The 25283-nt window shown below is 39.7% G+C and overlaps 1 protein-coding gene across 5 annotated transcripts in view; it reads right to left on the reverse strand.

Moving 5' to 3' along the window:
* Positions 1-25283, reverse strand: part of ASPH (aspartate beta-hydroxylase) — a 178318-nt gene that overhangs the window by 92194 nt on the left and 60841 nt on the right. For 4 of the 5 annotated variants that reach the window (XM_043483591.1, XM_043483586.1, XM_043483587.1 and 1 more), the window contains 10 exons: positions 23217-23288; positions 18829-18918; positions 18605-18727; positions 15025-15057; positions 13705-13761; positions 13164-13217; positions 12699-12731; positions 9197-9235; positions 8625-8660; positions 7314-7358 (listed from right to left, as the gene is read on the reverse strand). In XM_043483591.1, coding sequence (XP_043339526.1) covers positions 7314-7358; positions 8625-8660; positions 9197-9235; positions 12699-12731; positions 13164-13217; positions 13705-13761; positions 15025-15057; positions 18605-18727; positions 18829-18918; positions 23217-23288 — 582 coding nt within the window. The remainder of the gene's footprint in view (positions 1-7313; positions 7359-8624; positions 8661-9196; positions 9236-12698; positions 12732-13163; positions 13218-13704; positions 13762-15024; positions 15058-18604; positions 18728-18828; positions 18919-23216; positions 23289-25283) is intronic. The other variant, XM_043483588.1, reaches the window with a different exon arrangement.

A 25283-nucleotide genomic window follows, 5' to 3' on the forward strand; every position in this document is an offset into this window, starting at 1 on the left:
CTAAGACAAGGCACTCTTAGTGGCTTTAATTCATGTTTCACGCAGTGTATACAAGTCAGCTGACATAGTGTTAATTACGGATAAGATATATTAAAACCCTGCCATGACAAGTGCTGCTATCTCGTCAATGATTATTAATCACTGTCTGAAAAACACATATATGCAGGTAAGACTAGAAGCTGCATCACAAAAGGGAAAAGAAAAATCCAGTGGACCCACTAAGGCTATCAGAAAAGGACATGCAGGAATGTAACAATACGTGTGATTTTTGTTTCTTAAAAAAAAAAAAAGAAAAACACTAAAATGCCAGTGGACTATGGTTCATTCAAAACATCTTTAGTGTTCATTCCCAAAGATCTTGGTCTGCTCAGAAATTACTTCACAAGATCTATCCCAGCCATCTTTTGGAGCGTATGGTTAAGCTGGTCCTCTTGTGGTAGGTGGTAGGGGCAGTCTTTCTGAAGCTTTAAGTATCTGCAAAATAAGGGGAAATCTAAATTAAAGGACCAGCTAGACACAGATTGCGAAACTGCTTCATTTTCACTCTACTTATAAAAAACCACCAATGGAAAGTAAATGTTTTCTTTTTCTTCGTATTGTTGTTTTTAATGGCAACTGGGTAACAGAATGACTCACTACTTAAGAGCAGTTCTTGGGAGGGTTACTTGCAAAGCTGATAAAAACCTGAGGTTCTTTAAAGCATCTGAGAATTACAGTTGAATTTAAGAATGTCAGTCTTTGGAGAAATACATTCAATTTCTTTCTCCCATCAATGTTTTCACCGTATTAAAAAGAAATGCAACAGAGGGGGAAGAATCTAGTATGGTATTTGAAACACGAATACAGGGAGGATTTTTCAAGGAGCAACAAGATACTGTAAGCTGCAGTTAAAATGCATTACTTATAATCTTATATCAATTTTTCATGTTATGGATGATATAAGTGGTTGATAAAAAAAGTATATACTATTTTAAAAGAAGTAAAATTCATTCCAACTTTCAACAAATATTTTCTTATTCCAAACTTTAGTATCAAATTTATTTTACTATTACAGCTATGTTATGATTATGTTGCGATCTATGTTATGATTAAAGTTAAAGAGGAGCTTGTGCACATGAAGACCCAACCAAATTTTGATGTTATTTCTAAAACTGTATTACAGGCCCTCCTTCCCTCCCTCCTTCCTTCCCTATCTATTTATCTACATATGTGCATGTATGTATAAACAGAAATTTTTATATAAGCAGAATTATTTGATGCTAATGAGAAGCAACTGGAAATTATATGTATACTTTTATATATCCATCAGAAATGAGTATTTCCCCCAAAAGACATGTATAATGTGTACGAATGTTCATGGCAAATTTCTTCATAATAGACCAAAACTAGAAACATTCACTACAGCCATCAATGTGGGATGGAATTTTTAAATGGGATACATTTACAGTTAATAATAAGACCAATGACTATACATAGCAATGTGGATGAAACAGCCATGATGGTGAGCAATGGAAACCAGTCACCAAGAAAGTGTATATATATTTGCATGTGTTGACTTCTAGTTCTGTTTAATCAAATTCAAAGGCAGGCAAATCCATCTATGATGACACAGTTGGAACAGTAGTCATCTTTGGTGGGATTGTTACTGAGGGCAGAAGAGGGAAAGATTTTCCAGGGGCTGGAAGAACTCTGTGTTGTGGGTACAAGAATATATGACATGTATAAGTTCATCAAACTATATCATCAGGTGAGTACTTCCCTGGGTATAAATTACACCACACCAGAAAGAGTTAAAAAAAAAAAAGTTCTCTTAGATTTTAAACATTAGCTGGACTGTGAGGAATATGTATTTCTATAACCTGTGCAATCAAAAATCCTGGAGACTATGGGAACTTGTTTAAAGTACAAATGAGTAATGAGAAAAAGGCAAATAGACTAAAAGCTTAATTACGATTTTGAATGACTCAAATCTATGCCCCGAAGTATCTGAATCAGGTTTCCACCCAGAAGTAGCAGTTGCCCAAGTTGCAAACCCAACACCTCCAGAGGCCAGTCGTCTCTGCACCTCTCTGTTCCGTCCACCTTCCTTATCTCCACTAAAGTTCCATCATTCATCCATGCAAGCCAGAAGCAAAGGAATCAAGCTAGACTCTTCCCCCTTAACCAGCCCATCTCCCACCAAATCACCTGCACCCCCAAGGTCCTTGAGTTCATCCTGCTCTGCACCTCTGCCACTATTTCCAGCTCCCACCACTTGCACTTAGATGAACATACCTGCCCCCTGACTGGTCTCCACCTCCTCGTGGGACTGCTCCGTTCAAATATGGATCAGATCATGCAACTCCTATGCTTGAAGTTTTTCAGCAAATTTCTTGCATTCTTAGTGAAAGTTGCTCAGTCATGTCCAACTCTTTGCAACCCCATGGACTGTAGCCCGCCAGGCTCCTCTATCCATGGAATTCTCCAGGCAAGAACACTGGAGTGGGTAGTCATTCCTTTCTCCAGGGGATGTTCCCGACCCAGGGATTGAACTTGGGTCTCCTGCATTGCAGGCAGATTCTCTACTGTCACCAGGGAAGCCCTAGGCCCACATTCAAATTCTCAAACATCACTTATGGGACATCCGAGAAATGCTGCCTGCCTGTCCACTATGTCTTCTTAGCCGGTACACGGCACACCACCTTGGTCTCCGTGCCTCAAGCACTTGTGCCCTCCCCCGCAACAGGCCAGCTCCTTCACTTTGAGCAGCTCCTCCAGGCTCAGCTCCAGCATGACCTCCTGCTCTGCTCCCCAGCCCCCATAGCTGGGTTGGTTCTCCCTCCCCTGGGTGCTGGCCTGTCTATCACCCTGAGAGGTTAATGATGCCTCAGCGGCACACCCACAGGTCTGTGAATGGACACCAGACAGGGACTGCATCGTTCACTGTGTGTCTAGGGCAGAGCTGGATCATGCATGTAGATGTGCATGCTTCAGTCATGTCCAATTCTTCTGTGACCCTATGGACTGTAGCCTGCCAGACTCCGCTGTCCATGGGGACTCTCCAGGCAAGAATACTGGAGTGGGTTGCCATGCCCTCCCTCAGCGGATCTTCCCAACCAGGAGATTGAACCTAAGTCTTCTGTGTCACAGGGAGATGGATTCTTTACCCACTGAGTCACCTGGAAGGCCTGAGCCTGTACCATAGGAGCTGTTTAATATATATTTCTTGAATAAATAAAAGATCAAATCACTAACAATAATATGCATATTAGGCTCTTATTACCATAAGTTAAGACCTCTAGAGCTGCCAGCCTAAAGCTGGTTATGGGTCTTATTGATCCGATTAGAAAACGCTTGATGACAAGGGGGGCGTGAGTGACAGCTCTGGACAGAGGCAACAGTGCAATCAGCCCCCCTGAGAGAACATTCAAATGTGGATGAGTTACAGATGTCATCTCCATCTTCAGAGAGAAGAGAGCAGCAGACCCAGCCAGAAACATTGGTTTTCACACATCTTCATTTCAGATAGCATGGTTATCATCACAAAACGTAACATAAACATTTTTCCTGGCATTGTTGTTGTTCAGTTATGCAGCTGTGTCTGACTCATTGCGGTCTCATGGACTGCAGCACGTCAGGCTTCCCTGTCCTTCACCATCTCCCAGAATTTGCTCAAACTCATATCCATTGAGTCGGTATTGCTATCCAACCATTTCATCCTCTGTTGCCCCCTTCTCCTCCTGCCCTCCACCTTTTCCAGCATTAGGGTCTTTTCCATAGCATGACAGAAAAATTGTTAAAGGAACCAATTAGTTAAATGGTCTTAAAGTATTGTATGGCAGGGAATATTATGCTGGTGAATTTCCTAAGTGACCTGTTCATAAGTCATTCAATTTGTGCTATGTATAGTTTTTTTTAACTTTTTTTCTTTATGTGGATCATTTTTAAAGTCTTTATTGAATTTTGTTACAATATTGTTTTTGTTTTATATTCTGGTTTTTTGACTCTGATGTACGTGAGATCTTAGCTCCCCAACCAGGTATCAAAACCACACCCCCTGCATTGGAAGGTAAAGTCTTAAGCACTGGACCACCATGGAAGTCCCCATGCTATGTGTAGTTATGCCGTCAGATTGCCAGAAATAGGCTGTGTCATATCAAGTAAAAATATGACTTTGAGGACAAGGTGAAAACCCACTACGGGAGCAGAGGTTCCAAAATCAATTTTTTTTAAAATGTGATATTAAAAATGACTGACTTCTAACATGAGCATGATCAATTTTTCAGATTGACTTTTTACTTCCTTTCCAAAAGGATGCCAGCAAAGCACTTATGAATTTATAAATATAAACAAAAGATGGAAAAATTTAAGCTATTAGACAGCTTACTTTTCCACAATGAATCATAATTAACCTTCAACATTTCTGAGTCTTAAGTGAAAGGCTAATGCATATTAAGACAAAGATGCCTAAGGATACACCATCTCTACCACACCAAAACAGCTCTCAGAACTCATCCGTTTTTAGGTCTTCATTTCTATGAAATCCTCTAGAGCACAGAAGCTAGAGTGTGAACTCTGAGAGCCAGAACACAAGAATCAAACTCAGTTCTAGCATTTATCAGCTCTGTGATTTCAGGCAGGTTCCTCTGCCTTGCTACGCCTCAGTTTTCTCATCTGTAAAATGGAGATATGAGCATTTCCCCTCTTGGGCCACTGGAAACACTAAGGGAGTTAATTCACGTGTGTGTCAAGAAGTGCATGGCACACATGATGCTTAACCAAAGTCAGCACTCTCCATCCCCTGGTGGGCAGCTGGATACGATGGAATATCAAGACAGTTCTTGCCCCCTGGGATTATCCCAACAATATTATTATGAAATTTAATTTGCTCTATGAAGACTGTGTAACCTAGTCTTAGAAGATCAGAGAAGGCATTGTAATCATCAATTGGATTCTGAGGGCTAGGAAAAAGTGAACTGATATCCAGCATTGTGCAGAGAGCCTCAGTCTGAGTTTTCCACTGATTAAAGAATTTTAAAGATTAAAAGGTAGTAAGGAAACGGGCCCCACAACAATTGTTGCCACAGTTTCTGCATCACATACGTCATTCAACAATATTGCAAAAGCAGTCGCTTCACTGTACAAAATAGCAACTAATTCATGAGTATTATTCTTTCATAAGATTGAATAATTAAACAATGCAACATAAAGTAAGACTAAGAAAATAACAGGAAATAAGCAAACCCAGTACAATCATTACAGGTTAACTATTGCTAACTCTCCACCTCACATCCTCCTTGGTAAAGGACAAACTATAGTGTGCAGTGCATCACTCAAATTTTTATGACACCAAAGGACAAGTGACAACTCCTGCAGCAGGTCTGTCAGAATTCAGCTTCTCTTGATCCACCTCAAATATCAACCTAAAGTGAAAGTGAAAGTCGCTCAGTTGTGTCCGACTCTTTGCGACCCCATGGGCTATTCAGTCCATGGAATTCCCCAAGCCAGAATACTGGAGTGGGTAGCCTTTCCCTTCTCCAGGGGATCTTCCCAACCCAGGGGTCGAACCCCGGTTTCCTGCATTGCAGGCAGATTCTTTACCAGCTGAGCCACTAGGGAAGCCCCAATAGCAACCTAATTAATTAGTAAATAGTAACAGCCACAGCCACCATTCACTGGGATCTCATTATGTGCCAGAAAGGATGAATATGAATCAAATCTTCATTTTCATTTGCTTCAGCTGTTAAATATCTCATCAAAAAAAGCACCTTATTCCAGCCCGCAGCCCCCTCACCCCTGCAACCACTCCCTTAGTATTTTATAATGATGTTCCAAGGAAATTTGGGGGCTCATTTATAAAACACCAAAACAGAAGCACAGAGCTTTTTGGTGAGAAAATAATATTATATTTCATACCTTCATTAAAGTCAGGTCGATATTAAAAAATATCAACTATAACTAGAAAAAGGTGTTGTAGACACTCGTTATTTTTAGGAAAACTTACGAAACAACTTTCTTTAAAGGAATGGAGAGTAATCAAAATGCAAATTCAGTAACCTGCTCTGCATTCTCAGGTTGCAAACAAGGCGCACTGTGACGTCCTGCTCAGTAACAGGGAGGAAATTACAAACGCAGGACGAAACATCAACCTTCCTGACTCTGTGCATCTTTCCTAAACACAAAAAACACACAGACGCCCAGAAGTTATCATGTAAAAGATCAATTTCTCCATGGATTTTGTTTCTCATTCATGTTACAATGCCAACAACGCAGTTCCTTCAGTATTCACATATACTATAAATGTACAACTATCAAAACTTAGAACTACCCAACCATTAAATAAGTAAATATGAGCTGCAGTATAACTAAAAATAGTCCTTGATTAGAAAAGGCTTTTTCCCCTTGAAATTGAGTATTTCGACAAATTTTGGCAGGCACAATTATTTCTACCAAAATCAATACTTCTAATGCACATCATCGCTACAAAATTCACATGAAGCTTAAGATGAAAAATATGAGTAAAAATGGAACCAGTAAGTAACATGGAAACAAAAAATAAATGGAAATAAAAGACAGAAACAAGAGGAAATACATTTGAGAAAAAGATGCTGGAAAATCCTCACTTAATAAAATATTTGTTCCCACTTAGAGAACAAGAGGTTTATATGTTCATTTCTGATTACAGGAAGAGTTAATGTCTTCTCTAAAAGCCATCTGAAAGCACAGGCTTTGATTGAAATGCTGTCCCCATTCTTTAAACTTGATGATGATGAGAGGGACATGTTGGGGAAGGGAAGGAAAAGCAGGGTGATGGATGTAACACAGTGGGCTGGCAGGAAGGACTCCAGGGCACTCACTCACAAGTCCCAGATAGCCTGGACCATGTGGGGTGCAAGGATGCTTTTAGGGAAGATGGGCAGTGCAGGGCAGCAGGGGAGGACCAATGTCACTAATTTATGCACTGTTCAATTTTCATCTGAAGGCAAGTCTGACTCCACATCCTCCACCAGATAGCTTGTCAATCAAAACAAGGGAAAAAACCCCCAACCTAACAACTACTACTATCACCATCTATGATAGCAAAAATCATACAGTGTTTTGATCGTGAACACTCCTCAAATTCTAGCTCAATCAATAAGTACTCTGTCTAATGCGTATTCCCCATTACTTTGGCTCAACTGACCTAAACACACAAAATTTTCCTTTTAAATTTAGGATAGGTATAATTAATCCTCTTCTCTCAGGAATTCTACTCTCCATAGAATTTTTTTCATACAGCATCTTTTAAATTAAACAAAAAAGAAAAAGGAAATACTTGTAACGAAATGCCATACCTGGTGGTACTTCTTGCTGTTCCTCTGCAGGAGGCATGTGCAGTTCTGAAATAATTAATAAATAATAAAATAAATAAAAAACACTCCACTACAGATTGCTGTCCAGTGTTTAAAAAGACTATAAATCTTTAAGTTGGCATGATTATTTTCACAGACTTTTTGGGGGTTCAATCGCAATTTATCATAAAGCATTAGGTTTTTGTACCAACACAATAAAGAAAAACGAGCTATAACTTTGTAAAAGTTTGTATATTTCTCAACTGTCCTGAACCACAGGCTTTAAAATATTATCTGCCTAACTGACTAACCTCAAAACTTACTGTCTGGCAAAGGAGATATGAACCAAAGCCCAAGTTATCACCACAATTTTGCATCAGACTCGATAGGAAAGCTGTTGAAAGATATTTAAAGCATCTTGTTTCTTGTTAACAATACAAAAAATTAAATTCAAATAGAATCTTTAAAATGTATCACTATCCTTAATAAACTCGTTTTTGAAAAATAATGCTCAAGGTAACTTATTCTAAAACTAGCCAAAAATATGGATATGAATTATAACATCTAGTCTTTTTTTGTAGACATCAACTGACTTACAACTGAAGAAACTGTAAGCCTCACCACCAATTGTATAATGATATATTGATCTGATTCGCTCTATAAAATTACATCACATGTTAGTATCTTCATCCCTAACAACACAGTCGGCAGGCAGGAAGTACCTTAATTGAGACACTATCAAGAAATAAAATTGTTCTTTCCTTTTGTTTAAGATTTTGTGTAACAGGCTCTGGTCAAAAAGAGAATATTTTGTTAGCGTTTTCTAAAACTCAAAATATTTATGCAGCTATTTTAATCATTTTTCTTCTTGCATTAATTTGCTTCTACTTGTAAGAATGCTCAAAACAGTTGGAAATATTTTAGATAAAAGGAAAAAGAAGCATCATACATATTTTCTCCAACTGAAACGACACAACTTTCAACCCGCTTCTGCCCATGGATAATTCCTTCTCACGACACCACCTCCTCCTACTTAGGGCAGCCCTCCTCACCCTAATATGATACTTTCTACTATACAATCCTGATTTCATCTCCATCACTGCCTTTCTCATAATCTTTACTTTATCATCTCATTGGTCACTAGAGTGCCAGCCCCCAGTGAAAACAGAATTCTAACTCTCTTATTCACTCTCATCCTCTGAGCCCCTGAGCACTGGAAAGACAGCAAATAGTGTGTGTGTGATAAATGCTGGTTGAGGAAATGAATATAACTTTAATATAAAAAGTAAGCCAATTTCTATAAAATTAACTTACCTTCTAAAATTGTGTTTGAATTGTCTACAGCATTATCTAAAAAAAAAATTAAGCACATCTTACATTAACTCACTTTCACAAGTTCTTTAAGATATTCATTTGGAGACCTAAATTTGACTTTTTTTAGATTGGGGTTTCGTCTAGAGAGATTTGTTAGAATATCAACTTTAATTTCTAAATTATAGCCAAAGAACACATCAATAGGCTGGGGACGTCCTTAGTGGTCCAGTGTCTAAGGCTCTGCACTCCCAGCACAGGGGGGCCCAGGGTTCAATTCCTGGTCGGGGAACTAGATCCCGCATGCTGCAACCAAGACCTGGTGCAGTCAAAAAATAAATAAATACTTAAAAATCAATTGATTTTAAAAATAGGTTGGAAAAAAAAAAAGGTTGGCATTATCTCTGCTGACATAAACCTTGCACCATAAACAGGATAAATATATCAACATGATCCATTTCCTTAGTGACTTAAGAATGTCTTGCATTTCTGACTACATCTACCTTTGTTCCACAAGTTATACTCGTTTTAACAAACGCAAGGGGAGCTGACTTGCCGGGAGCTCAATACCTTACCTGAACTTTCTGTCCCTTCATTTTGCAATGGCTCGTACACTACAAAATACACAGAAAAAAATACTCCTTTAGCCCAGCATCTCATTAAAACACAAGAGCGGCCATACAGTTCAAAGTCTAGTTTATTCTTGAACCTCTGTGACTTCATTACTAGTAAATGGCAGTTTACCGAGTACAGTGGGGAAGAGTTTGGTTCTAGGGTGAAACAGGCCTAGACTCAAATTGCAGAGTAGCCGCTTTTAGCCAGAGGAACAATGATATATGCTTCCTTCTTGCAAAATGGGGAAAATTAAAGTTCTTCCCCAACCACTTGTTAACAGGATCCCATACTTTGTTCATCCCTGGGTGGTGCTGAATTTCTCTTTTATCCTTTGTGACTGTAGTGGAGGTTCTGAGTTACCCACAGCTCTGTCTGCTCTTCACTCTGGATCCCAGACCTGGCAGATTCTCTACTTCGCAGAGTAAGCAATGCTCACATGTTCCACCTGGGGCAAACGGCCCTGCCTCCCGCCCCTGAGACGAGGGTCCAGTGGGCAGGTCTTAATCCACTACCTTAACCACAGCCCAGGGCTCACCTCTCTCTGCTCCACTGCTTAGGCTCTTGTCTTTGCCACCATCTCCCCTCGTGTCCGGCTAGTTCATAGCTTCCCTAGTCAGCCTGATTCCTGCTTTTCCCATCTTCAAAAATGCCTCAAATGTCCTCGTACCCTAAGAGCAAACTGTGTTATAGTCCTAGCACAGTTACAAATGTATTTCCCTTGATCATTTAATAAAGAAAAATAGCGAGCATTTACTATCTCTTAGATATTATTCCCAGTGCTCGGGTAGAATAAAGAACAGTTTTTAATAATGCTTTTCTATCCTTCTGGTGGTGTTTGGGAGACAAAGGAACAGTGAATACTTGCTCACTCTGTCACCCTGAACTGTGTCCCATTTTAATATGCTCTTCTATCAACTGAAAAACAAACAAGCCTTTTCTTTTTGTTGCTGTTGTCATTTCTATTTTATTCATTTATTTATTTTGTATGTTTTTCTTTTTTATTGAAGTACAGGTGATTTACAATGGCTCAGCTGGATAGCAAAGTCATTCAGTTATACATATATATGTGTGTTTACGAGTGTATATATATTATACGTATATATTTTTAGATTTTTCTTCCATTAAGATTGTCCTTGTCCTCCTTCTCCTCCATTTCACAATCTAATTTCTTCAGAGTCATTTGCATATGCTGTCTTCTCACTTCCTCTCCTCAACCCACTCCAGTCTATCTTCCAGTGCTGACAACATCCCTGAAAAGACTCCTCTAAGACTACCCACGAGCCCTTGTTTAACCCAGTGGACACTTCCTGCCTTTATTGAACCAGATCTCCTGGCAGCTCCTTCCCTAACAAATGCTCTCATCCTTGAACTCCAGGGCAACCATTCTCTCCTTTGATTCTCTCCTTTCTCCTCGATCTTCATCATTTCACCTTCTTCTTAGCAGGCATTAAATGTTGCCTTTCATCAGAGTGCAGCCATAGCACCTCCTCTCATCTAGCTCTCTCCCCTCTCTTAAACTACTTAAGTCTTTGGATTCAATCATCATGCATATTCAGAAGATTCTCAGACTCAGTTGGGAATAGACTTCTCTTCTATGATCCAAATACCATCCATTAGCTAATTTGATATCTCCCCTTGGATGGCTCGGCAGGCTCTACCTGCTCAGACAGACTGCTCATGACCTTCTGGCCCCAAGGCTGTTTTCCAGTCCTATTTGTCTTAGGAAAAAGCACTCCATCCACCAGGCATATAAGCACAACAGTGGACGTGGTTCCCGACACCTCAGGTCATATTTTTACCTTGTTAACATTTTAAATTATATTTATTACAATATTCTGCCTATGAAAATATCTTTACTTTCACAACATCTTATTTAGCATTTTATCCAATTTTATACTTCTTTCAAATTTGATTTTAAAATTCTCTAGATCTAGTCTGCAACTTGCATTTGGAACATGTTCTTACCAGCATATTTGGAAAAACACAGTAATGACTGGCAGAAATTAGAACACTATTTCAAATCCTACCTCTGCATGCAATTTTTAAATTCCAAATTCCTCTTTTCTCCTTTAAATTCAAAATTGAAAAGAAAACCTAAATGCATTCATAGTGGCCAAGTTATTTAATTTATTATAAAAAACATTAGTCCCTAGACTCTAGGATTCTTCTGATAGCATCCTTCACATCCCATTAGGACCTGTGGATGGTGAGGGTGAACTTGGTAGGCTCAAATCTTAAAATCACATGTTTAAGAAATTAGCACATTGGACCTATACATAGCTCTTCCTAATTTTCTTCACTTGAAATTCACCAGCTAACATGAGACCTCAAGATTTTTTTTGAAAGTAGAGACTTCATAGTATTCATATTTGAGCGTCAAGCCCTAAAATCATCCAGCACATAGGAAGTCCTCCATACCCAACTCAAGACCTACACATCTCTTCAACCTTCTTGTTTTACACAAAGTTATTCTCAAATGGCTTCTTTCCTTCTATGGAGTCATCTTTGAAGATATTGAAATAAGAAGGATCCACTGTTGGCTCTATCATTTCTTAGTCAAATGAACGCATGCAAAATTACTTACATTCTCTGAACCCACTTCTCTCATCTGGGGAGAAGTGAAAATATAACCTACTTCAGGAAGCTTAATGAAAACAGCATGAGAAGTGCTGGGGCAAGAAGAGTAGCTGCAATTGCCTAAATCAGAATCTGAGGCCAGAACTATTTTCTCTATGCTGCTTTAAGCCCAGAATGGAGTCCTTCCATACCTTTCTCCATGGAGAGCAGGCATCTTTATTTAACAAAATTAATTTGCAGAAGCAACTAGAGCAGTTAAACTCTGACTAAAGTAGTCTTCGCTTCCATGATAGCTCAGTTGGTAAACAATCCTCCTGCAATGCAGGAGACTCTGGTTCGATTCCTGGGTCAGAAAGATCCTCTAGAGAAGGGATAGGCTACCCACTCCAGTATTCTTGGGCTTCCCTTGTGGCTCAGCTGGTAAAGAACCACCTGCAATGCAGGAGACTTGGGTTTGATCCCTGGGTTGGGAAGATCCTCTGGAGAAGGGAAAGGCTATCCACTTCAGTATTCTGACCTAAAGAATACCATGGATACAGTCCAGGGGGTGGCAAAGAGTCAGACATGACTGAGCAACTTTCACTTCACTTCACTTCAAAGTAGTCTTCAGCACAGGACTTATATTTAATTTAAAAAGAGCCACAACTATAAAGCAATGAGATTAAATTTTCCTGAAAAATTTGTAACTGCTTCCTAAAGCAATGGCAGAACCACTGCAATGAATAAACCATCTCCTGAAGTAAACTCTGAAAACTACCCATTGATTGGGCTGCTTTAAGTTATGGTATTTGTAGCTAAAAGTATCACTCTCCACACTTCACAGTCAAACTCTAAGTAGATTTTAAAAACAAGTAGGTAGCTTAATGTTAAGAAGCATTTTCAAACCTTGTTCATCATAGTCTCGGTAGGTGACATCATCTGCAAAAAAGAGAATAAAACCAAAATAAGTATTACTTGAGTCATTACTTTTTAGTCATTTTAGCTAAAAAGCACAACTAAATCTCCAATACAGAATTCTGTTCCTTTAAATATTTAATGACCACACAATCAGTGAGAAAGGCCTCTGTGCCCAAAAACAATGATAGGAAAGGACAGGTAAATTACTTTCATAAAAATTTCTCAAACTGGCATAAAGCAAGACATGCAGAAGAAACATTAGGAATTAATATCCTGTTTTCTTATGAGGTGGTGGTAGATGAGATGAAATATGAAAGCCTGAAAGTCTTTTTGAACAATCTATGCAAAGCAAAACATCCTGTATTAGGCTCTTTGACCCATCAAAAGCATTGCATTTGCAACCATAGAGCCAGAAGCAATGTTTAAAATCTAATGAAAACATTCATCAAGTACCTGTTTCTTGGTACGTTCTTTCAGCATCATCTACTACTACTGGTTCACTGGAATCTAAAAAGAAAAAACATACACCCTTTGCCAAACATGAAAAAACATGCACATTGCTAGACACTACTTTAAAATATTAACAAATTAACTCTAATCCTCACAATTGTGTAAGATATTACTATCATTATTTAATAAAATTTAAGCTGAATAACAGGCCATAATTTCCTTTCAAGTCACAAAGATAGGAAGCAGAGTTAGAATTTTCACCAAATCTGGCTCTACTATATCACATTGCCTCATTCATTCCCAAATATTCTTGCCAGTATTCTATTAATATTTACAGAATCCCAACAGTGATCTGAAAAACATCTCCTTTTCCCCCATTTCTTCATGTAATATTAAACTATATTCAGAAATTTGTATAATACCTGGGCAGCCAAAAATGACTCAAATATTATAAAGAGATCTCTATTTTGAATCAGAGTGAATCAATAACCCTGGGTAGAAACGACCTTGGTCACTGCCTGAAACAGAAACATCCATTACAGACCTGGAATTTCCTGCTCATATATCATGTCTTCCACATCTTGACTGTAGGCTGGAGAAGCTGTAAATTAGGCAACAATTAGGAAATGACAAATATGACTCAGAAAAGGATTATGCTTGATATTTAAAACAGGAAAAGCACAATTTCTAGTGTAGACAGAAATCAAATCAAAATGATGCTCAAACTTTCATTCATGAAACCAACAGGTACTAACTTGTGCTAAATGCCAAATACAAAGATGAATAAGAAAGTTTCCATAATCAATATAACTGAACCACAAAATCATAGGAGCTATATTCTCATTTAATGAAAATTCAATGACATTCACAGAACAAAAAATGAGGCAGAGACACAGAGCAGTGCAGTGAACCCTCCTCCCAGGCACAAGCAGGCACCTGCCCGAGTGGGCCTGAGTGGGGACCTAGATTCCTAGCCCCTCACTTGGACTCAACACCTGAGCACCCCAGACCACAATGCAATTCTCATGTTTGTAGATGCCTATTGTTGAAACGACATAGGTCCTAAATGCCAGGCAACAATATGACGTAGTCCCACAGAAAGAGGGATCTATTCTGACCCTGGGAGGAAAACTGGCCAACACAGGCTTACTGGAAGATGGTACATTCATCTCCAGTGTGGCCATACCTTCTGGGGACACATGATATGAGACAAGACACAACTCTGACCATTCACTGACTTGGTAATTTAGGACTACAAAACATGCAGTTCTACAGCATCTTTTTTTTCAATTATCATCTTAAAAATTTTTTTTCTATTTATTTATTTTTATTGAGGTTTACAATATTATGTTCATTTCTGCTATACAGCAAAGTGAATAGTATATATATAAAATATATATTATTATTTATATTTTCTCCACTATGGTTTATCACAGGGTATTAAATATAGTCCCCTGAGCTACACGGCAGGACCTTGCTGTTCATCCATTCTATATACAGCAGTTTCTAATCTGCTAATCCCAAATTCCCACAGTACCTTTTGACTTAATAATTCCAGTACTGGGAATTTATCTTCAGGAAATAGACTCCAAAAGCACAAAATTATATTCATATATACATGTATCTATATGTAGATATATACACATATCTATATATGTACACACATAGCTATACATATATGTGTACATACAAATATACATATATATATAATTGTGGTATAACATATAATAATAATAATTTCTTATGTATTATGTGATATTTGATATAAAGTATAATAGTTAATAAATAATAATAATTTTATCTCTCTTTTATAGGAAAAAATTAATTCTATTTAGAAAAGAATAGTACCAAATTAAAATCTTACCTGTCTCTTCTATATGGTAGCTATCTTCAGTTTCTGAAAATAATAACATTAAATAAAGATTACTACCTTAATAAATGGTATATTTATATATTTTATATATGTATATTCTGTATGAATGTTTATCATTGACTTTATTTTGAAAACAAATAGGTATTAAAACAAAACATGAAAATATCAACAAATGTCTGCTAAATAGCTTTCACTAGAACTACATTTAGAAATGCCTCACATATTTTTCTTATATGATTCACTTAACAACCCCACAAAGGTGACAAATACTGTAACTTGAGCTAAAAAGGGAGGGTGATTTAGACAGAGTAAAGACTTGGGCTTCCCAGGTGGCGACTGTGGTAAAGAATCTGCCTGCCAATGCTGGAAATGCAAGAGATGAGGGTTCAGTCTCTGGGTCAGGAAGATCCCTTGAAATAAGAAATGGCAATCCACCCCAGTATTCTTGCCTGGAAAATTCCATGGACAGAGGAGCCTGGCAGACTATAGTCCATGGGGCCATAAAGAGTCGGACATGGCTGTTCTCACAACACAGTGACAAGGGCTGTGTCCACATCACAACACCCCGTGCTGATCTATTTTCTAGACATGTCCTGCCATTTTCGGAAGCAAAAGTACAGTCTCTATATGGAAACACAAAGGGAGAACTGAGGGACTTTAGATGTTTGGGGAACTGAAAGGTCAATGTGTTGATGCCTTCATCTACATACCCCTGACGGCCAAGTGCTGCCACTCACATGACCTCTGTTAATTTAATAGCCATATGGACATAAGTATTTTTAATTTCTGAAGACTTTTAACAAGCAACTTTTACGTTCAAACTGAATCTATGTCCCAATTAAAAATTAGGTCAGAAAATAAAGTTTCTTCAATTTGTGAATTTTTAAGAAGTGTTTCTGCCTACTCTTGATCTATAACTCCTAACCTCAAAAATATCAAATTCCTTATGTTTCCGATTATTTGAGTGTCTTAAATCAAACTTGTTGTATAAGCATCATCTAGAATATCAACTGTCAATCTTCCTTAGTTTTCCTGGCCAAAGATGGAAAGGAGCAAGAGATTCCTGGGAAAGGATGAAATCATTTCATCAGCATTCCTACTCAGAAATGTTTCCCCATAGAAATCATGATATATACGATACCAGAAGGTCTAAAGTTCAAAAGCTAGTCTGTACATGCGTATTTTCAATGCACAACACAAGTGAGATCATACACATGTTGAAAAGCACTTTGAACTTAAATTTTCCTCCCAAATTATGCATCAGATACAATTCTGTAGGTTGGTATGGAAATCAAACCATCACTTACAATGTTATTTATATGGCAAAGTATACTTTCTTTTCTCAACAAAAGGCATGAACATAAACTTTGGAAATACGTTTCTTCATAAATTAGGAGCTGTTTGCTTCTCACGTAGTTCCCCAATATATTAAATATTGTGAGACGTAGATCTACTTAATTCCTCATAAGGTTTACGCTTTAAGATAGTCCCTGCAACCATTTACCAACGACATTGTCTGGAGGCTACCTATTCACTCAGTTCTTGGATGGCCTGGACAAGTTCCATCAGCTCTGCCTGATTCCCACTGGCTCCAAGCACAGACATTCAAGCCTTAACCCATTCAGACACAGCAGAGCGGGATGAGAAGTAAGGCCCAGCAGACAGGAAACAGCCCAACCACACCTGTGCTCAAACCTGGTGACACTTACATATCCCCGAGGAGCTTTTACAATCCCCAATTTTGGGGGCCCCACATCCCAAATACTCCAATCCACTCTGACCAGGGTGGGCCACTGGAATTCTTTTAAAGTTTCCACAGGGGACACTGAAATGCAGCCAGGATCAGAAGCAGTGTAATGGGGCATCAACCTGTCTTAGTGGATCTTGTTCGTAAGAGGTTTTCTCTCTGAATCCAGGATGCTATGGCTCCAGACCCTCCTACCTTTACTAGAGCTGTGGATCTGATCTACTGCCTGTTTCTCACTGTTCTGTCTACTGCTCTGAACTCAGCTTAGGCTGAGCTAAACCTTGAACCCTGCCGGGCACCTCCAGTCTAGACGCTCTGCGGCCAGTGGTGCTGTGTTGTTACATGAGTGCTATAGACTCTGAGGATTACTACATGGTGCGTGGGGTGTGTTGTGTAACCTCTCGCTTTGTATTGGGTGTCATCAACCACCCTGCGACCTAGTTTCAGCATAGGCTTGTTTTCTTGTATCACTCTTTTTTTAATTTTTGGAGGCACGGGGTCTTCACTGCTGTGTGCAGGCTCTCTCTAGTTGCGGCGAGTGGGGACTCCTCTCTAGCTGTGATGCCTGGGCTTCCCATTGCGGTGGCTTCTCTGGTTGCAGAGCACAGGCTCTAGGGCATATGGGCTTCTGCAGTTGCGGCTCTCGGGCTCCAGAGCACACGCTTCAGTAACTGTGGCCCATGAGCTTAGTTGCTCTGGAGCATGTGGGATCTTCCCAATCCAGGGATCGAACCTGTGTCTCCTGCATTGGCAGGGGGATTCTTAACCACTGAACCACCAGGAAGTCCCTCTTGCATCACTCTTTAGAGATAAAACATCTCTCTTAAAAAACAATGTTTCCTTCATACTCATTTTAAGTATACTATGATATACAATTTGTATATTTTCAAATAACAAAAAGCAGAGTACAAACTTGTGGCTTAAAATCATTTAAGAATTCATTAATGTCTCAAAGGACTACTTTAAGAAGAGTACAGAGAACAGACCCCAAAAGCATGTGGACTTAATTTAGCAGGGCTCTAAATAACCATGGCAACCTCATATTAAAACAGAACAGAACAATAAGTATATGAATGAAAGTTTTCTATATGTCATTAGTGAATAGCTATCATTCTAACTTGCCTAATGCAAACAATACAAAGTAAATGACTCAACTGATAATTAAATAGCCAGCATTTAATTTAAAATATTGATAACCAGTCAATATGTAGTCTGGTCCATATGTAGACTACATTGGGCCTGCCTCCTGATTTTCCAGATAAAATTTCACTGGAACACAGCCACACATACTCAACTGGGCGTTGTTCAGGGCTGCCTCTGCCCCATGGCAGCAGAACTGAGAAGTTGCGATAGAGGTTTTATGGTCTGCAAAGCCTAAAATAATGACCAGCTGGTCATTTACAAAAAAAGATTTGCCAATGCCTAGGTTACAAATTGTATTCTACCCACTGTAGTCACAGAGTTCATTTTAGAACAAGACTGTTGGTAGATTATTAAGGTCAATATTTCATCAGTTGCTTGAATTTCTTATAACAAATGGTATGCCAGGATGGATAGTCCAGTAATTGTACTGAAGGATTTCACTTATATCCTATAAGAAATGCATAAATTCTCAGAATCCCTCCTACTGTGCTTTGAATTTAAAAATTGGGACATTTATTTATTTTAGGGAAAAGACTCATTTTATTGAAATTTTTAGCTTCAAGTTAAAGAAAAAAAATACTTTAGATAAAAGTTAAATATTGGTTTCAAAAAACTTCAACAATCCTAATTACAAATGACTCACTGTGCTCTATTCAGAAACCAAAAACAAAAGCGTTCTACCTTCATGAAAGGCTCCAGTTCCCATGGGTTCGTGTCTGTCATCTGCATCACTTCCTACAAAGACATGGTCTTCGGGTTGCAGTTCTTCTGCTGGTCCTTCCGGTTCTTGGTGCAGGTTCTCTCCTTGAACGACAATAATGAACAAAGTGACACAGGTCTACGCCAAGGGCCCCTGGCAGCAGCCAACACAAACCCCAACGGCCCATCTGCAAGGCTGCACGTACCCGCTGCAGCTGCTGGGCACACCCTGCCCCTCCTCCGGGCCACTGCACACGCCGAAGCTCTGTCCTCTCTCTGGCCAAAGGCTAGTTCACCTGAGGGGGCAACAGGTCTTCTCTCACTAGAACTTAAACTCACTAAGGATGGGACCTCACCTATTTCAGTGGCTCTGTCTGCCCAGCACCTGGGGTTATGACTAGCCATGAGAAGTTCTCAATCCATATTTAATAACTGAATAAATAAATTCAGAATTCTTACTACATTTGCCTCTTCAATGATCGCTAGATCAGAGAAAAGGTCACCTTGTGATCTTCCGTTGAGAATTGACATAAAATTCCATGTAACAGTTTTAGACAACTCTATGTAAATGTTCTATTTTGAAGAATAGCCAACCACCAGCTAAATCATATGCGAGGGCATCAGCACTAGATCAGATGCATTGTTCTTTGCTTCTAAAGGTTCCTGTGTTTAGCCTTTAAGTTATGTCAAGATGCTCATTTTCTGTTGTGAGACTGGCATGATATAGTTAACCATTTCTCTTCCCTTGCGTAGATGTTGGACATGTTGTGTGACTCCACTGCAGCATGGGTTCGCCTGTCATTGTGGTCTCAGACATCCTCCCACTGGTAACTTGACATGGCCTCATGCAGAGGGTGTTTCACATATATCGCTCTAACCAGAGAACGCAAGTGAGCCAGATAACGCTGTGCAGTGCAGTACCGCTCTAGGAATCAGACCATCTAGGACCACCTATACCAGCTGTGTGTGACCCTGGGCCAGTTACTTACCTACTTGGGGCCTAAGATTTCTCTTCTGAAAAAAGGAATAATAAGAGTACCTACTCATAGCATTGTTACCAGGACTGAAGGGCTTAGAAAAATGCCTAGCCCATAGTAAGTGAGGGCTCCCCTGATAGCTCAGTTGGTAAAGAATCTGCCTACAAACCAGGAGACCCCAGTATGATTCCTGGGTTGGGAAGATCCACTGGCGAAGGGATAGGCTACCCACTCCAGTATTCTTGGGCTTCCCTGGTGGCTCAGCTGGTAAAGAACTGCCTGCAATGCAGGAGACCTGGGTTCGACCCCTGGTTGGGAAGATCCCCTGGAGAAGGGAAAGGCTACTCTCTCCAGTATTCTGGCCTGGAGAATTCCATGGACTATACAGTCCATGGGGTTGCAAAGAGTCTGATATGACTGAACGACTTTCACTTTCACTATAAGAAGTAAGTTTTTTGTTGCTGTGCAGCTGCTGTTAATATTTTTACCGTCATTGTCACCACAGTGGTAACAATAATACAATTTCTACGGCTACTGACCTTTCCCCTCACACTGCAGGACGGCGTTCTTGGTCCCTCTACCTGACGAGTTCTTAGTCACTTCACTCAGTCACCTGGTGTGGCCCAGTGATGCTCTCAGGTGTTAACTGGGCCATGAGGCCCTTATATGTTGACACTGTTTGTTTTCGGTCTTCTCATCACAGCCTCCTATCTTGTTTCTCCTCATTTCAGATATTCTGCTTCTCAGCACACCAACCAATTTTTCCTGTCATTAACTGTATGACTCTTTTTTTCTTCTAGTCATGTTCCTTATTTACTTATTTATTCAGTGTAGTTCTACAGTTTTACGTGGGCAGGACTGAACTCTCTCAGCCATCCATTCAACAGAAGCCCGTTTTCAGCAGAAGCACCGTACACTGTCTGCACGTCTCCACGACCCAGGGACAGCCCGCCATGAGGAAAACTGTCTCCTGAGAGCTCACGAGACCTCACCAGAGGCACGGCCAATGCCCTCTGCAGCTGCCGCCCCAACCCTACGAGGGAGCGGTCATCCAACTTGAAGGGTGAAGGGCTTGAGGAACTGTGCTAAAGTCACACAGCTAATAAAAGTAACTGCAGGACCAGAAGGCGACAATGAAACACAGAAGGATGGGGACAGAGAGTCTACGTTAGAGGCAGTGTCAAGGAGGCAAGTGCGGCCCGATAAGATGTGATGACTGGAACACACACACAAAGATACTAACAGGAGACAGAACAAGTCAAAGGTCCTAGGGCAGAGACAGGCCTGGCGATTACAGAGAAAAGAGAGAAGGCCAACTAGGCTTGAGAAAAGTGATCAGGGGAGAGAGACCAGGCCCACAGCAGGCTTGGCCACATCAAACACTGGGTGCAGAGGAGCAAAGATGGAAGCAAAGACCCAAGTGGATGGAAGAGGGGATGGTGGTACTGATGCTGCAGAAGTCAGAATACATTTTGGAGGCAAAGCTGAAGGGACTTGCTGATGGATTATGCATGAGAGGGGAAGAGGAGAAAGAAATCAAGGAAAACGCCCAGGATTTTAGCTTCGGCAACTGAATGGATAAAGAGACCACTAACTAGAAATATAAAAGGCTGGAATAAAACATTTTTTTCAGTGGAGCTGTGAGATGGAGAGGAATCAAGAATTCAGTTTTAGGAACATTTTGAGTCTGAGATATCCATAAAACATGCATATAGCGATAAGAATAGTTATCTTAGTTAGTCAGTTATTCAGTTAGGTAAATCCAGGAGCTTAGACAAGAGATCAGGGCTGCAGATATGTATTCAGAAGCAGTATTTAAAGCCACGGTCTGTGGTTTTCTGAGGAGAAAGTCTTGACAAAGAAGAGATTCAAGGAATCCAGGTGCTAGACTGGCTTCCTTCCTCCAGTGTCTGGCTTCCTGCATCCACCTACCCAGATGTCCACCACACTCTTCACTTCCTTCTCCCCCAACATTGGCTGAAATTTACTTTGATCAACCATATCGACTCACTCAGATCCCTAGTACAAGTCTCCCTGTCCCATCTTTCTACTGACAATTCCTCCACCTCATTTTTCATGCTGCAGACAGAATGCACAACACCCCTTCACACCCTCCAATGGTTTTAACTCCTCTTAGCATCAAGTAAAAACATCCCTTCCCCTCATCTCTCCACCTATGTTCAGATCTTTTTGGTCCCTGGACTTTCAGACATGCAATGCCCTCTACTTAAAACTTTGCTAACAACCTTTGACTGGCAAAGCATTGCACCTAAATCAAAATGTCATTTCTTCCAGGAAGCCCCTGGTGACCCCAAAGTCTGAGTAAGTCCCACACAGCATCATGTATTTCACCATCACAGCACTTACCTCATCATATTGAAATCAACCATGTACTGAGATTGCATCATCCTTGGCTTAGGTTAAAGTTGAAACTTAAAAAAAGATGTAGGAAAGGAAAGCCTGTGTTTGCTCACCCAGGCAGGTGAAGTAGCTTTTCTGGTGGAGAAGAAATGGTACTAAAAGGAATCAGGCTCCTAGACCCCTACTAGCCAAGGGCAAAACCCTCAAACTCAGCCAAAGCTGGTCTCCCCAGTGGAGCACAGATGCGAGCTTGATGGATGCTTTACACTTAACCCCAAAATACCCAAGATGGACTAAGATACTTTAGCAGGCCTTCAGAAGCCCAATTTAAATGATGGGAAATTGTTTGTTTTTAAGAAACATAATTTTTTTCCTTTAGGGCCACCTTCAGTTCACACCAATCCAATAGAAGTATCAGGACACCATGCGTTCTGCTCTCTTCAAAACCCTCCTGTTACATTTTGGGGTGGTGCGTGTGTGCAAAGTCGCTTCAGTCGTGTCTGACTCTTTGAGACCCCACGGACTGTAGCCCCCAGGCTCCTCTGTCTGTGGGATTCTCCAGGCAAGAATACTGGAGTGGGTTGCCATGCACTCCTCCACGGGTCTTTCCTACCCAGGGATCAAACTTGCAGCTCTGAAGTCTCCTGCACTGGCAGGTGGGTTCTTTACGACTAGAGCCACCTGGGAAACCCTTTCGGGGTTCTGTGTTTTTATCAACGGATGAGTCAAGAAACAGTCTTAGCAAATCTGAAAACACTGGTTTCTAGAGTACCATTTAATATTCTACATACAGAACTTAAGCTTTTTAGATGTAAGAGCTAGATAATTGCTTTACCTTCTCTAAGTAAACAGCATGTTCCTGTCTTCTCTAGTAATATGATCTATGTAATTAAAAGTTTCTTTTTGCTCTGGTGGCCACCCAAGCAGTCAGTATAATTTTGAGGGTTGAAAACAGTCCCCAGAGAGCCTATTATAGTTTGCCTGTTTCTCTTCTTTCTATTTCCCTCCTCCTGTTGCTAATGTTATTTGTTCTTGATGTATCACTGATCACGCTATCACTGGTCTCCGTTTGTTTATTCTCTTAACAATAAAATGGGGCAAAATAAAACTAGCACGGTGTTATTTTAAAAACACTTGTCCTCTAATAATTTTTAAAAGCCCACTCAATTAATACTTAAATTTTAAAATAATATTCAAGTCATTTTATGTAGTTAACCATCATTTTAGTAACACATGAAACATATTTTAATTCATACCATGTTCTGAGTATACTGTTTCATCAAGTGACTGAACTTGTTCGTGTACTTCATCTTCAATATTCTGAGGTCCTAAAATAATTAAAACATTACTAAGTAGAAAAAATTTAGACATTAAAGCATAACATGAAATATGACCTCCACGTATACACATTAAAATGAATATATTGGATTAATCAGCTACGCTCCTTTTCCATAACAGCTCAATCCTTTGTTTTAGGTTGACAAATATGGTAGATATTTAAAATTGGTTTTGAGAGCAGATATAAATGCTAAAAGACTTCTCCATAAGATATCAAAAAATAAGAAATGAATCAGGTTCAGATTTTTCTTAAAAAAAGAAAAAATTATTTTGGTTTCTAGTTAACAACGTTCACATTAATAATAGAATAAAGAAAATAGGAGGGGCAAAGTTTTCAGAAAAGGAAGTACTGGGAAATAAAGATAAAATGCAGAAGATGAAGTCAATATACATTAAAGCACATGGTCAACCACCGTCTTCCCCAGTAGTCAGGAGAAAAGGCCCCTTGGCTGGTGTGAGGGTTGGCTGCCTGCTCTCAGAAGGTGTTTGGCATTGTGAGTAGAAGACCTTACAAGACAATCCTCTCAGCTTTGGAGACCCTCATCTGACAGTCACATCCATAGATTCAAACAGATTTAAATTGCAGACGTGAACACGAGTAGTAACACTACGACTATACCGTGGGGCTTATCGTATTTTTAGGCTTATTGCAACATCATACAACAAAGAAGCTACAACCACATTGACACTACTACAAACCTTCTGTCTAACAGCCATCATCTATGTTCAGCAGACATAGACTTAGTATCATAGGCTTAGAACCAGGCTTAGTATCATGAATGCCATCACATGATATAAACTCCGAGGACATCAGTTATACTGAGAAGGTACTCATCAATGACAAAAACAGAGTAAGTTAATTTGAACTTCAGGCTGGAAAAAAGCAGAAGACTATTTTGCTAATTATTCTAAAAAACCGTTTCTAAAGCACACAGAGTGCCTTCTAGTTTTACATATGCTTACATTTCACAAACTACTTTTATACCTATTCTCATAGAATTCCAACAGAGCCTACCAATCTCTGCTCTGCCCTCACACAATGCCCACGAGAGCTTCCCAGCTGAGTTCCCAGTTTTAAAATTGCTGACAGCACCAACCGCGGAAAATATAAAGTGAATAAAGAGGAGTGGAGATTGGCACTCTCTTCCTCTGTTAACCCTTTAATGGCTCCCTTGGCCTGAACAGAAGAAAGTCTAAGCTCCTTGAAACCTCAGAAGGCAATGTAAGACCTCCACAATCTAGCCTTCCCATGCCTCTCCAGTCACACCTGCTACCAGCGCTGGCTTTGAACTTGGCGAGTGCACCACCTGTTCCATCTTTCCATGAGCCTCGGATGTACCTTCTCTCCCCTTGGGAGAGTTAAAAGGTTAAAAAAAAAAAGGCCAGGCTGCAATGAGTTAAAGACTAAGTGTAAAATAAGACAAAAAAGCAACTACAAATCCTTCTTTCAAAAGTGTGGCTTGTACAGTGAGAAGAGGGACTGGAGGGCAGATGAAAAGAAGTGTAGGGATCAAGTGAAAGTTAACTGTTAGTCACTCAGTTGTGTCCAACTCTTCGTGACCCCATGAACTGCAGCCCACCAGGTTCCTCGATCCATGAGTAGCGATCAAGGAGGGCAGCTATTTTACTGTGTTTTTAATGATAGGTATGTACCTCTGTTTATAGACTAGGTAGTTAGAGAAGACAGAAGGTAGAGACCCAAATAAGAGGGACGTTGGGAAGGTAACATTTAAACCAAAGCAAATATCACCAAGAAGTTGAAAAGGATATGAGCTGATAACAAACTGGAAGGGTTTGGGAGTTTGGAACAGGTTATCAGTAATATGCAAAGTGTAATATTAACAAAGAATAAAAAAAGATAGAAAGCAAATGGTACATTTCAGAGTAAGTACCAGCTTTGACAAACAAGGTTTTTAAAAATTAATTTAGTGCAAAGTAAAATTTGAGGTGCTAAATTCAAATATGGATTTAAATTCTTTAGAAAA

The sequence above is a fragment of the Cervus canadensis genome, chromosome 12, assembly GCF_019320065.1.
Source record: "Cervus canadensis isolate Bull #8, Minnesota chromosome 12, ASM1932006v1, whole genome shotgun sequence".
NCBI classification, from domain to species: domain Eukaryota; kingdom Metazoa; phylum Chordata; class Mammalia; order Artiodactyla; family Cervidae; genus Cervus; species Cervus canadensis.